This window comes from Cyprinodon variegatus, unplaced genomic scaffold (genome assembly GCF_000732505.1).
Source record: "Cyprinodon variegatus isolate N-32 unplaced genomic scaffold, C_variegatus-1.0 Scaffold19, whole genome shotgun sequence".
Lineage (NCBI taxonomy): Eukaryota > Metazoa > Chordata > Actinopteri > Cyprinodontiformes > Cyprinodontidae > Cyprinodon > Cyprinodon variegatus.
In genome coordinates, this window is record NW_015150472.1 from 1,792,331 (window position 1) to 1,806,883 (window position 14,553).

General features: G+C 35.5%; 1 protein-coding gene across 5 annotated transcripts in view; it reads right to left on the bottom strand.

The window, feature by feature from the left end:
* The window catches only part of diaph2 (diaphanous related formin 2), a 497,594-nt gene that overhangs the window by 183,150 nt on the left and 299,891 nt on the right, over positions 1-14,553 (bottom strand). For all 5 annotated transcript variants that reach the window (XM_015388892.1, XM_015388885.1, XM_015388900.1 and 2 more), the window contains one exon: positions 14,417-14,546. In XM_015388892.1, coding sequence (XP_015244378.1) covers positions 14,417-14,546 — 130 coding nt within the window. The remainder of the gene's footprint in view (positions 1-14,416; positions 14,547-14,553) is intronic.

Genomic DNA, 14,553 nt, shown 5'->3' on the forward strand with positions numbered 1-14,553 from the left:
TCAACTTGGTAAGTAGAGTCAAAAATTGTGGCTCATTATGTTATAGATACTCCTCCAACATTTATAGACATACATTTTGATACGTTGAAGTTTTAAATAATTTCAGGTGCAGGTACAGATACAGAGTTCCTCTCTCAGACATGTCAACAGTGAGACCTATTGGTTTGAGGATCTTTATGTAATTCAATTTTTCCTGCAGGGCCTATAAAGGGTCTTTCAATATGTCAGAATACCATAGTTGGAAATATCTTATCGTCAATAAAATACTGTAGCTGTTCAACAAACATGACCATTGAATGCAAATATGTTCAGGGCATTAATTCCAAACAGGATGTTATAAGTTGTTATTTGCATGCAGGGGGTTGGCACAGCCTCGCAGTTGTAATTGTGAGATCTCAATAGTGCCTTATCTGGAGGGAGCAGGAATCACTTCAGAGAAAACTCAATTTCCTGCTCATTTGTTCAGCAGTGATTGTCGTCATTATCATATGGATCAGAGGAGCTTCAAAGATAGGTTATCGCAGGTCTCCCCTGTGACAACTACTTCAAAGTTCCTCAGTGAAAGGTAAAATGTCCTCTCACTGGTTTTTATGTTCAGCTCCTCAGCCATTGTTGTGAAAAGTCTTATTTTGGCTCACGCAGTGGTAAATGATTGTATCTACAAGAAAAATCTGAATTTATAATAATGTTTTGAGAGCAGGAGTGGGTTTCTGAGAGCTAGAGTTCTGGAGTGGTAAGATAACTATTTAAAATATAAAATATTAGCATGTGTATCCCAACACATAACATAATCATAATCAATTAACTGTAGATTCAAAATGTTTATGTCATCTTACATTATGTTAAAGATGTAGACCTTTCAGCCTAGCCACATGCAGGGTTAAAGTTCAACTTCTAGTCATACATAGCAGGACATTCATCTCAAACAAGTAGCTTAATTTCTCCCTGAAACTGGCACCAGGATGTGAAGCTTTCTCTAACTGAACCACTGCAAGCACATTTCAATTGAAATACTTAATACTGCTTTCCTTTCTTTTATCTTAACTGATTTATTAATTTGTTGTGTGGATTGTATATTGATTACTGACTGATTTATTAATACTGACCATCCTGTTTGTTTCTTTGAACATGCATTTCGTAAAACTAAACCGTGTGTAATGTTCTGTTGCTTTCAAACTAACATTAGGTTGAAAAGGGCTGTGAAGTAAATAGTTCTCCTCCATAATGTCATATCTGTAGTATCAACAAAGATAATTTCCCCCTGGGATCATTGAAGTATTTCTGATTCTGATCAGCTCCAGAATTAATCAAAATGTGGTCTGAATTTGCCGAAAATTGCTATTTGATCTATAACTTAAATAATATACATCTATAAACCATGTCAAAGTGCAAATAATCAATTGACAGGATTAATAAGTAACAAATGTTCTGTAAAATGAACCAATCTCATTTGAACAAATGATCTGTTCGACCAACACCACCTTAGTCAAGTTCTACTCCTTTCAAACTTAGAGGTACGGACCAGAACTACCTGACTGCAGTGTGTGCCTTTCACTTTCTTTTTTTTCTTTTTGTCACAGATGTTCTTCATTTGGAAATTTGCTAACAGGAAACAGGGTTCAGAGAAAGAGGTGGAAGATCCATAATGGGTCACATGCTCCACCTCTGTATTATTGCTCTGCCCAAAGTTTGGATATGCTTAAAGTGGAATAAGAGCAGTGCAACAGCCACTGTGAACCACTGTGTGAAATGTAGGTGTACATATGTGCGGTTGCAGATAAAGAAATATAAAATACATTGTAAAGCACGATTTAGAATCCTGGCAAAGACATATTAGTACTGTATATTTAGAAGTCACACTTTCACATTAGTATCCATTTGTCCAGGACAACTCTAGCAATCTATCATGCATCCATAAAAAAAAAAGAAAGAAAGGAAATGTGCCCAAAAGTAACCAAGTTTTCTACCAAAAATGTTTTGGATACAATAAAAATATTTTGTTCTCCTTCAGATGTCAGTGAACTCATTCTTCTAAGTTACTGTAGAAAAAAGAGCTGCATTTAAAATGGCACTTTCTTCAACACCTCTGTTCATGGAACCCTCTCAGCATGGAAAATGGTCTTCTGTGACAGGCTGAATTTCTAGGCTGGCAAAAAGCATTATTCTCACTCCCGGTCCCATTGTCAACCCTCATTGAAATCCGCTGTCACCAACCGGAGCCTGATGCTAAGCAGCGCTGCTGGCCTCCCTGCATGTGTCTATCTCTGTCTACATTCATATAGGCCCTCTAAAACGGTGGTGTAGGGAATGAGAGAGGGAGGAAAAGCAAAGGACGGAAAGAACAAAAAAAGGGAAGAAAAAGAGTGGGGAAAAAAGGAAGAGTCGATGTTATGCTCTCTCAATGAACTACTCATCAACCGTGAAACAAGAAGAGGAGGAAAAAAAAATTGAAAAAAAGTAAATCTCTCCAGAGCTCATCAGTCATTCAGCACTGGTTATGCTGGACAGGTCTGTTCCCTGTTTCTAATACTCATCATGACACGCTGTCCATTTGCACTGCTGGTCCTGCCGATCCTGCACCACTATCTCACTGCATTACACCGCTGTACAAACAAATCAGCTTTTATTGACTCAAACTAAGGGAGACATGATTTACACAAAGAAGAAATTACAAAACCCACTTTTTTCTGACACATACTATCTTATGAAGCAGCCTCAGAGGTGTAGAAAATTGTTTCTTTTTTTCTCCATTTGGATTTGGTTAAAAGTTTTGGGATTTGATTTGGTCTCACTTTTCCTCTAAAGTGTCTTGATATGAAATGAGTCTAGATACAAAATTACAATTAAATGAAAGGTTCAACAAAATGAGACTCGGTATTTGTAAAAAAAAAAATAAATAAAAATAAATAGATAAATAAAATAACTAGATAATTAAAACAAACTGACTGAGTCTGTATAAATGCATTTCAGCAGTTCTACCAGAAATGTCTTAACAGTTTGATTGAGGGTGGAATCTGGAATAAAAGCTTATTTAAGATTTTAAATAAGTTTAATCATGTTACAGGTACCATACTAAAATTGTGTCTAAAATGCTAATCTTAGTTATTGCCTCAGATCTTTGGTACTGTATTTTGATACTAGTTGCTAGTTCCCGCTATTATTTGTGACCTCTTTCTTTTCTTCTACAACCATTCTGAAAGTGGAGTGGGTTTGAATGGGTCAGTCCTTCTCTGTCAATAATGGCCTGACTAACAGGACAAAGTCAAAGAAATAAGGCCAGTTATATACTCCTACTTTATTCCAATTCCATAATCAAAACGATATATTGGCCATAACTCAACCTCACACATGGATTCGTGACTTTGTCATGTACAGACTACTGGGCCTGATCTTCAAGGAATCCCAAAAAAAGGCTCTGAATTGCATTTGTAACTTTTTCTAGCAGGTGCAATAGGTAAACATGAGATTGATCTGCAAAAACTGCTGCACACATTTTAAGACATGCAAAACAGATTGTGTGTTCTACAGGCAGTTTGAAAGCTGCAGTTTTCGGCAGAGATCATAATATTTATTAAAGGAATACTAATCAAAATACAAGCTATTATTTATCATGCACCTGAAATAGGCAGCCTATCACAAAGTGCTATGGACTGAAATAAAAGAATGAAAAGATTAAATTAACTGAAAGCAAATCTTAAAAATATAAAATACGATAAAATAAGAAAAGGTCTGCTAATTGACATGAGAACAGATTATGCTGTAAACATCTGGATTTATCCCCAACAGGTCCTCCCAACAGCACCTGGACAAACTGCAAAACAAGGTAGTTGCTTAAGAATTTAATAAATCATGACTGTGCTTTGTGCGCAGTTATGTTTTATTAAATCAGGGAGACACGAAAAAGCCGCCAGCTGCATTAATATATGCCAGTCTGTAGACCTTTTTTTGTCCTTTGATAATATTACTCTGCTTTTGTTATTTCTGGCTTCTGAATATTTACATGTGCACAAAATCTCTGCTTATTGTCCGCATTTGAAGCAATACCTCATTTGTGACAACAGATCATTTCTGTGTTAGTTTGCACCTGAGCTTCAAAAGTAATAAAGAAAGACAAAAAAGTGCAATCGCAGATGACTGTCCCATTTGTAAAATTGCTTTGAATGAGGTAAATGTCTACATTTTCATATCCTCCACCCATGAATTTGTGCAGTTTTTCATTAGAACATGGTCTACACATCAATGAAGGTACACGAGCAAAAAAAAAAAAAAAAAAAAAAAAATTTGCCGTTGCTGCGTGCCAAAGTAAAAATGGAAATCACTTTACACCTTCTTTGCAGATCCGCTCTGCGTGTAAGAACCTGTTTGCAGTTCTTTTAAGACGTACAAACCTTCTAAAGATCTGGCCCTATGTGTAAAAGAACAATAAAATTTTTCCTATTTCCTTCCACTTTTTCCCTTATATAAATTTCAATTGAGCAGAAATGTGGCACTTCCTCAGCCTTTAAATTAATTGAAGCAAATGGCTCGCTCCTACTGAGTTTAATACCCACCTGAGTCAGCCTGTCATTCAAATACTCCAAAGGAGGAATGTTTAAATATAACATAAGTATGACTAACCTAAATGACTGCTAAGGGTTGGATTCATCATATTTCTGTCCAGCATGACCAGCATATTGACATTACAGTGTAAATACTGGCTTATGTACAGTAAAAAAATTTAATAAATAAATAAAATACAAAATCCAAGCTGACAAGACACAAGTAGGCTTGGCTGTACTATGAATAAACATTATTGCTTTGGGCACAGTGATGACTGAGAAAATCAGTGGTGCAGAAAACTTTTTTTTTTTTTTTATGTATCAATATTCTGCTTTCAGTGAAAATCTTATTTTGCTGTTCTGCCATGATTCGGTATTTTCTCTCTATTAACTGAAGCCTGTCGATAAGCAGAGATGCTCAGTAAATACAACGGGATCTCATAACGAACCACAAAATGCGTCTACTGACAAAACAGCATGCTGCAGGTTCTTTGTACATTACAAAAAGTAAGTATGTCACATTCTAAAAAAGAATCAGGTTTGGCTTCATTTTCAAAAGATTGGTAGAGGCAATATTTCCAAATAGAAGGAAAAAAAACCCAAACTAAATATTGTTTCAATTTGTATTCATTATCAACAGTTTGGCAGAAGGAGTAGCAGAAACAGAGAGTTAATGCCCAATTGTTAGAAATTAAACAGTTACATTAAGTACTCTAGCCTGTACCTTTCTACCATTGAGGAAGGCATCGCCAAGGCAGTGTAGATGTTGCCTTGAATATTCAACAGCTGGCTAAGCTCAAGGAGGTGGCTAAAGGTGCTGCGCCCTGACTGGAAAGAAGTAATAGTCGAGTGACATTGCAGCAGAAAACTAATGTGAGATGTATGTGTATTGCTTTGGTGAATGCAAATGTAGATGAAATTATTATCATTATTATTATTATTTTTTTTTTTTTTTACAATTTCAATAAAGTGGAGAGGCACTTTGAGTGTAAATTTTCATCCAGTATTTGGTAAATAGACCTGGTTAATAAAACTTTAATTGAGTGCAACAATAATTCTCAATTAACATGATAACTCCACGCGGGTTTGTTGTTGTTTTTTTTGTTGTTTTTTTACGACTTTAAATAACATAACTTAGAATATTTTTTGATATACTTTCTTAAAACAGAGTGCATAAAGTTAATTTAACAGTGCTTCTAATACCGCTGTCAGAAAACTTTGATCAGTAAAACACACTTTTGCAGTAAAATAAACATTTCCAGGTTCAGGTCAGAAGATGGAGGGAATTCTATAACATAATAAAGAATAAACGCAGAAATAAAAGAATGCTCACTAAGTACGATTAACTGGATCCTTTATTTTATAAATTTACTCATTTACACATTTATGTATTCATTCATTCATTTTTACATTTCTGTATATGATTCTGCCTCATTAAGCAAATGAAGAGTGTCTGGGTCTACTTATTCTACCTATCGGTTGGTTAGATACTACAGCATTGATAAACTCTCCAGGACTTTCCCTCCATTATTTTTGTTTTCTTGTTAGTATAGATAGGTTTCCCAGCCAGAAGTATGGAGGCTGCCATTTTTGTTCGTTTCTGCTCAGAACTTCGAGGAGAGCTTGGGGCCGTGTGGGAGGGACAGTTGGAGATCTAACAGTTTGTGTTCTAAGTTGTGGCTGCAGACATAAAATCTGTATTGGGTTAAATAAAGCAATAAAAGAGTCATGTGGTCTACACCTGCATGAGCTGCTCCCTACTGTACCTCACCGCAGCAGCAGGTTATTATAGAATGGGAAAAATAAACCCGATCACCTACTTGGTACTTAGTTGGAAGGTAACCCATGTTCGTTGTAAGCTTAAGCAGCCTTGGTGGTTAATGTCTCTGCAAAATATAACAATGTACCTGCGCTCAAAATGGACCTGCACACCTCTGGCATGTATGCTTTTTTTCTCTGTGACAGAGTGAACTCAGCGGTGATAGGACAGCAGCTGTGTGACCAGCCGGGTCCAGCTGTACAGGTGCAGCCCGTGTTTTGGCAGGGATCATCATCCCCATCTATTGCCATGGACTCAACAAATTACAACATTTTATACTTATCGTACATTTTTTCTTGTTATCCTCCCAGTTTTATATAGTAGTAGGGTAGGGAATTGATAAACTACCTTCTAGTATAATAAATAAAAGAGGAAATAACAATTTTAGAGCCATAACTATCCAAAGTAAATCAACCCTGAACTTATTCAAATGGATATTAGTAGCAGAAATAGCTTTAAGGCTTAAGTGAACCAGAAATACCTAGCAGTTGAAGCCCAAAGACCTTGCCCGTCTTCATTTGCATACTGAGGAAGAAATCAATGAATAAACACATTTATTAATAATTAATAACTGAATACAGGAAAAAATATCAAATTAAATACATAAATAAAATAATGAACATTTAAAAAGAAGTGAATAAATACACAAAGAGAAAAGGAAAAGATTAAAAAGTATCCAAATTATTCATACTTTTAGAGCATTAGTTATTTCTGAATTCATTTTTAATTTAGTCAGTTTTGGTCCTCCGTAGGTGGAGCCTGCTGAGGACTAATACAAAAATAATAAATAGAAATAAAATACTGATCACTGATCCAATAAAAAATGTAATTTTATCTTTATAGGCTTGGCATTTATCTATTGCTTAAACATGTCCCTGGACTCAAAGATTATTTACCTGACATCTTTAGTCGAAGAGAGAAATGTAAAAATCAATGAAACTGTCCCAAGGTTTATGCAACGATACTGCAACATTTCAAGTCTATCAAGGCAGTCGGTAACCTTTATATCTCTGTATGGTTTTAGTAAGAAAGTTAAAAAATAGATCAAATTCAAACAAACTATAAGGTGGTGAAAAATTCACTACTAAAAGAATGAACAAGTTTACCTCAGTTGAAGAAAACTTCAGAAAACAAAAGGGAAAAAAAAAAAAGATTTATTTTAAAATCTGATACACTGAATATTTGAAGTCCAATTTTGAAATTGAAAAACAAATAAAGCTCTGTAAAAATATGTTTCTGCTCAATAATATACACAATAAGGAAAAAATGCTTTTACTCATTCACACTAGGGAAATTAGGCTGAATATAAACAAACTAAACAGATTTTAGGCAAGTTAAAAAAAATCTAAGAAATTAAAATGAAATTACATCTTAGTTACATTAAGATTAAAATGCACATACAGTGAATTACCTCTGCTTCATCTCAAATTATAATTGAAGTTAATGAGCCTTAAGCTTGTGGTTTAAAAAAAGAAATGAATTTTATGTCTCAACTGCCACAGTATATATGTGTGTATTTTGAATAATTCCCAGAGTTCCTGAAGCGGCTGCTGCTGATTTCACACCCTAGCCTACGCTTGCGTGAGGGAATATCTTCTGAACCCCACAGCTCCATGCAATTCCACTAAGACCAAAAGACAAATGATCCTTTCTGTGTCCCACCCCATCCAAAAAGCCATTTTGTCTACGTAATGCAGAGCCAAGTACTGCTTCAGAGTTTAAATGGGAAATGGGTACTGCTTTATTATGCTGCAGTGCCTTGAAATGAATGTGGATAATAGATATATTCACAGTGGTATTAATATCCTCAGAGTTCATCTTTTTTTTTCCTCTCTTTGCTCATTCTCCATTTTCTCTCTCACAAGCTCCAAAGTACTTTGCCCTTGGCTATGCCTTATACTAAATGGATTTATGAGAACATTCGTGTCATATTTCCTTTTTTTCCCGGATTGTCAAGACAGATCGTCACTGAGCCACTGATTGAGTGGAATCACCACACAGACTTAGTACCCATTGTCAGTCCCCACATGCTCATCTCAGGGGGAAATTTAACAAGGCTAACTGGCCAATGACATGTCTCTGAAGGCTTTGGGAGTACTATAGAGATAAGGTCAGGGATATGAAAAGAGTATAGTGCATCCTATGTTAGAGGGAATGTTTCACAGCACAGTCACTGCATGGATTCATGCAAATTTAGTGTGGCGTAGACATAATTAATATGAACCGTATATATTGCTCGCAGACGCTGTACCAAAAAGATTAGGACATAAGGTTTCCCCTACATTATGAGCCAATCCACAAATAAATGTTGACAGCCACGACGTGTACTTCCATAAATACTAGCAGCTTTTGGACATTTATGGAAGGATATCAGAGAAGCTGAATTTCTGACTGCCAATCTTTAATCAGCACCATTTCGCTGGGCAGTAAGTGGGTGTCCCAAGGTCAGCTGGCTATCTATCACTTATAAATCAACAAGAAATCTTTAAAATCTATGAAAAAAGGGGAGCTCCCTATCTCTTTAGTCCACTGCATTCAGTTTTCTTCTTTGAGTGTTTTTTTTTTACTCTGTTTCTTTACATTTCTGTTGAAGAGCAAGAACAGCCCATCTGGAAAAACTTGTTTACATGTGGGACCTTGCTAATGCGGGGTGACTGCCTTGTGACTTCTTACACACAGTTCTGGTCACAGTGCAAGATGTTCAGAGGAAACTTGTACTTCTTTCAGAAACCTAATTTCCCTCCTTTTTTTTTATAACTGCTCTTTATTTCATTTCTCTAGTTTCTGCTGCATATAAACTGTACATACACTAAAGGCACGTCTTCAAGAGTTTAATCGTGGGAAGCAAAGGCAAAACAAGAATGTGAACTCATCTCCCTATTTACACACAGATGGAGATTGAAAATAAACATCACAGACATCCAAAGCACTTAAAAGTTTTTGCAAAGAGCCTTATGCTGTAAAATTAAAACCAGGAATTGAAACGGTGACAGAGGAGGAACAGAATACAATCATTTTAAAATGGGAGGGAGGAAATAATCATTTAAAATCGTTTAAAATAGAATCAGCTGCCGATGCTCAATATTCCTCCAAATAATTTCCAGAACAAATATTGTTTCAGCTAAATCAATAGGTGTGTTACAGCGCCTTATATTTTCAAAAAAAGTTCTGTTATTTAATTAATTAGAAATCAGAAAGTGAAAAATCAATCTTTTGTGTTTAATCCTAAAATCAATTTTAAGAGAAAATTATATGTCATATTAATTCTGGATTTTCTTTTCATTATGTGATGTTTATATTATGGCCTACAGAGGCATGGGAAAAACTGATTTAGTGAGACAATGAGGTAGTTCAAGTACATTACTGGACGGAGAAAGTCAGGTAAATAAAAAGTTAACTAATAAACGGTTGCAAAGCTAAGCCCTGTCAAAAGTTTGGTGCAGAATCCAAAGGCATTTACTACAGCTATGATGATTAAGAAAGAGGTATCTCCATACAGCAGAGTTTGCCTTGTTAGTTTAATGCAATTCCTCAACCAGCTCTAAAACCAAAGGCATTTCACCTCATATAAAGAGAAAACTGAACTATTTCTCAGTGGCCTCTAAGTTTATTTCATATGGAAGTTAATTTTGCACTTAATTTGTATATCAACGTTTCCATAGGTAAATTGAAATATTAAGTATTTTATCCATCTGAGCTTCCTTTACACTTCAGGAATGCCAACAGCTGATTGCCTCCATGCTACATAATACAGTATTCATGCAGGTATTAATGAGAATGGATATAAATTAGAATAATTAACAAGGAAGCAGCATACATGCAGTCCAGTACACACTCATACATATCAATCTATAGATATGTACACATAAATAAATACTTTCCGAGCAAGGCAAGCATTTTCTTGTACCAATCCCTTTTTGATCTCATTGAGGAAAAAACCCTAAGTGTATTTTGTTTTATTCTTTTTAATCAATATATGAATGCTTCTCATTTTAAATGAACAACTAACTGTTCTATCTGACAAACATATTTATTTTATTTATATGAGTGACTTAAAGCAACTGAACTTATGACCATCATCTAAGTCTATCCAGGAACATGAACATAGTTCTAAATATATGTTAAATCCCCACACGACTCAGTGAATTTTAATAAAAGCTGACCTTGATACATGCAGGCTCTGAGAGGAGCAGAATCCAAAAAGGAGCAAAGTTGCCAAAGGGAACGTCTCAAAATTCAGGTCTCGATTAATTGTTAACCTCCTACTTGCAAGTGGACAAGGATGTTCCTCAGCTCAGACGGCTCTTGGAGAACTGATTTTAGATGGGCTAAGTACACAATAAGTTGCCAAAAGACAATTTATTTATTTATTTTTTATCTGTAAAGAAGAAGCAACTGCAGAAACCAATGGAGGTAAACAAAAGGCTGATTTTCCAAATCATCCTGGTCTTATGTTTAATATTATTTAGTATAGATTGTTTTCATTAAATTTGACCAACTGCAAACCCTACCTCCCGTTGTCCCACACCACCCTTTCAGATTCAACAGGCACAAAAACAAAACAAACAAAACAAAAAAATAATGCTTGACTAATGAAGGTTTGTTCAAGGTACAATATCATTTTTATTGTTTAATCATCCTCTGCTTGTGTGCTTGCCCCATATTACATGTGCAAAGTGCATGTTTTATTGCTTTTTAATATTCATATTGTTAAGGGTAAAAAGAACAATCATAATTATGATGCTATTTTCCTTTAATCAGTCTTTTTTATCACCCACCAGTTGTCTAAATAAACAGCAGCTGTGTTTCAAATAAAAGCAGGACATATTAATGAATAAACAGAATTTTAAATTGATGTTTACCTGAGAGATAACTGACTGAAAAAGCTGATCAAGTTCACCAGAAATACGTAGTTAATTAAATTCAATTAGAGAATACTCAGGATTTTACCTGATGTTCAAAAGGTACAAAGGTTTTATTGGTTCTGGTAAACTTAATTCACCTAAAATGGATCCTGAATCTTGCACTGGATCTGGAGATTAGGGTAAATAATTAAATGATGTTAAAAAATCACCAATAAGGCAAGCCATGCCTTCTGATCACTGCTGGGATCTGATTTAAAAGCCATAAAAATTGATTTTTAAATGACTCCGCTCTCACATTTATCAAAGCTGTAAATGTGGGAAAATAAATCAAATAGTGCTCGTGTGTAATAGCTAAGTGAGCTTAATAAAACTGGTCTAGTCGAGGTCACATCGAACTCCTGTATGAGCATCTCCTGTCTTTGATGTAACTGATTTTTTGGTGAAAGCAACTCAAACTACTGAATATTGTGAAGTGGGAGAGAAAAAAAGACTTCCACATCATAGTGGAATACATTTTTATTTAAACTGCTTAAGAAATAAAAATCTGAAAAGTGTGCCTTGTATTTGTATTAAAGCCCCTCTCTGTCCATTATTTCTAGAGACACGTTTTTCTTTAAAAGCCAGGCTGACTGCTTCTAAAATCTATTTCAATTTTTCTTAGAAAAACCATTTAAGTCAGCTAAGTAAGTTTGAATGAAGAGATTAGTTATGAAATCTTACAAAAGATTCTCAATCTGATTTCGATTTGGACTTTAACTGGGTCACATCACCATATGAATATGGATTGATCTGTATCATTCCAGTGAGGGTGTAACTCAACCTGCATTCCAGTCTTAATTCTTCTGCAGCCAAATCTTCCTTAAATCATGATGATTCTACCACCTTGATATATGATAATAGATGATGCAGCATTTTTATGTCTACCAGGGATTTTTGACCACAGGTGATTCCATCTGAGCTATGGATCTTTCCTGCTCCTTCACAGTTCCACAGCTACCATTGGCATTACTGTATAACTGCCTTTTTCCTTATTTCCTGGCTTTTAAATGTAAAGCCAAAGATGGACAGGTTTGCATTGGTACGCATATGTCTGCTTCTTTTTTTAAGGGTGCACTTAACACAGATCTGTAGGATTTTATTTTTATATGGTAAACTTGCTTCACTTCAAACCTTTTCCAATTGTTACACCTGACCATTTGCTCTGTTCATGATCTTGTTTGTTCATCAACGGTCTCAAAGGAACCTTTTCGCTATTCCCAATTAGGAAACTTTGATGTTATTTTGGGGTTTTAGAGTGAAGCTATCTTAATCATGAATAGGTCTAGACAAGGGCCAAAAGGGGACGGGGTCCCTGCAGAACTGGTCTTGGTCACGGGACTGAAGACAAGATGCTAAATCGGTTTTTAATGAATTCTTATGTATTTGTTTTTATTTTTACTGCTTTACTTTAAAAAATAAAATAAAAATATAAGTGTTGCCCTTTCAGCTCCAGGCATGTTGATTTGGAACCTCAGTGGCTCAAACATTGACCTGCAACTCCAGAGCACCAGTAGTTATTTTGTTCTTTGCAAAAGGAAGAAACAAACCAGATAAGGACCTGCAACAGGTTATTGTCCTGTTGCAGATCCATAACCTGGGACCAATCTTTCTGACACTGGGCAGCACATTTCTCTCTAGAATCCCTTGATAGTCTTGAGATTTGACTGGATCCAGCAGATATTTAAAATCCCCTGTGCCAGATGGAGCAAAGCAGCTTTAGAACATAACAGAGCCTCCTCCATGTTTTTTCAGTAGGGAGAGTGTTCCTTTCTTGATATGCTTCCTTTTTTCACTTATGAAGATACAGTAGAGCTTATGAGGCACTGTAAAAGCTTTTCATTTTTGTCTCATCTGATCATAGGACATTCCCCCAAAAGTCTACAGGGCCTTGCTTGTCAACATTTAGTCTGGAAAATACCAATCTGGGTTTTTATGATTAATTTTTAACAATATAGCATCAATGGTAATTTGCCATTAAAGTTTAATCTCTATAACTTTTAAAACCATGCACAGTCTTCTTTCTGCTTTCCAATTATTGACTTCTATTCTGTCCTCGAAATACGAATCTTTGTACAGCTAGACAGATAGTTAACAACACTAAAGATTCCAGAAGTTATGCTGAGGATTCAAGTATTTTTTTGCTCTCTTTTCTTCCACAGTTTTCTTTCTTTCTATCTATCGAATCTGTAAGAAGACAAAGATCCGTCCATGTTCTGTATGAAACGGACTTTAATGTGCTTTCTGTTCAGATCGGTCCGACTACGAACTACGACTTAACATAGAAAAAGACGGAACAAACTGCACTAATGGACAAAGGTGTTTCTCAAACGTTAACTATAATGATGGGCAATTACTTACAGACAAAGATTTGGTCATGCTCTGTATTAAACTTGACTTTTGTACGGTTTCATCTCAAATCAGTCCGTCCCTTAAATAGGTGCAACTAGGAACTACAACCCAACCTAATAGGGCGGAACAATTTCTGTGTTGGTATCACATAAAATCCACCCAAAAAATGCATTCGATTAAGGAGATGTCCGACACAAAAATAAGTAAAAGGTTTAGTGGTATGAACACTTTAAATGTCTGTTTTGAGCATAATACATAACTCGTTTTAGAATAATAGTGGCTGATTTGAGGTATTTATTTTCTATCTTCACATAATTAACTGGATTCTTATTGGATAATTAATTTTGTTAGAAGCTTCTATGACTCTGAATGTGTGTAGACAGATGTCTTTCCACGCAAAATACTTGAAGACTATTTCAGTTCACTAATACAATGGCTAGCAGCCTCAGTCAAGTGCATAATTAGCTGAATTAGATTAAATGACCAATTAAGAGACTAACAAAGTAAATAAGCCTAAGGGGATTCCAGTGAATGCGGGAGAATGGAATTAAAGTGGAATTAGATTATTGACAGGGAGAATGACAGCATGGTCGGACTAAACAGTTCTATTTCTGTCACAAATGTAGAGGTCGTGGAAGAAAATGTGAAAGCATTGGGTTTCAATGTGCAAAAACTGTAACATATCAAATAATGAACTCATACCAGCATGGTTCTGTTTCTGCACAGAAACAAATACTTTACTAGCCCATAAATACTTGCATTACTTTTTGAACCTCAACAAAGCTCAGATAAAAAGAAAACCATACCTTTGCTTGCACTTTCCACGTGCTCCAGTTCATCAGGAAACCCCAAAATCTCCGGGTGATTCTCTTCGCACTTCTCAGCCAGAAAATGGAGAAGTGTTGTGTTGTGGCTGATGGATTTAGTGTCTCTTAGCTGAAAA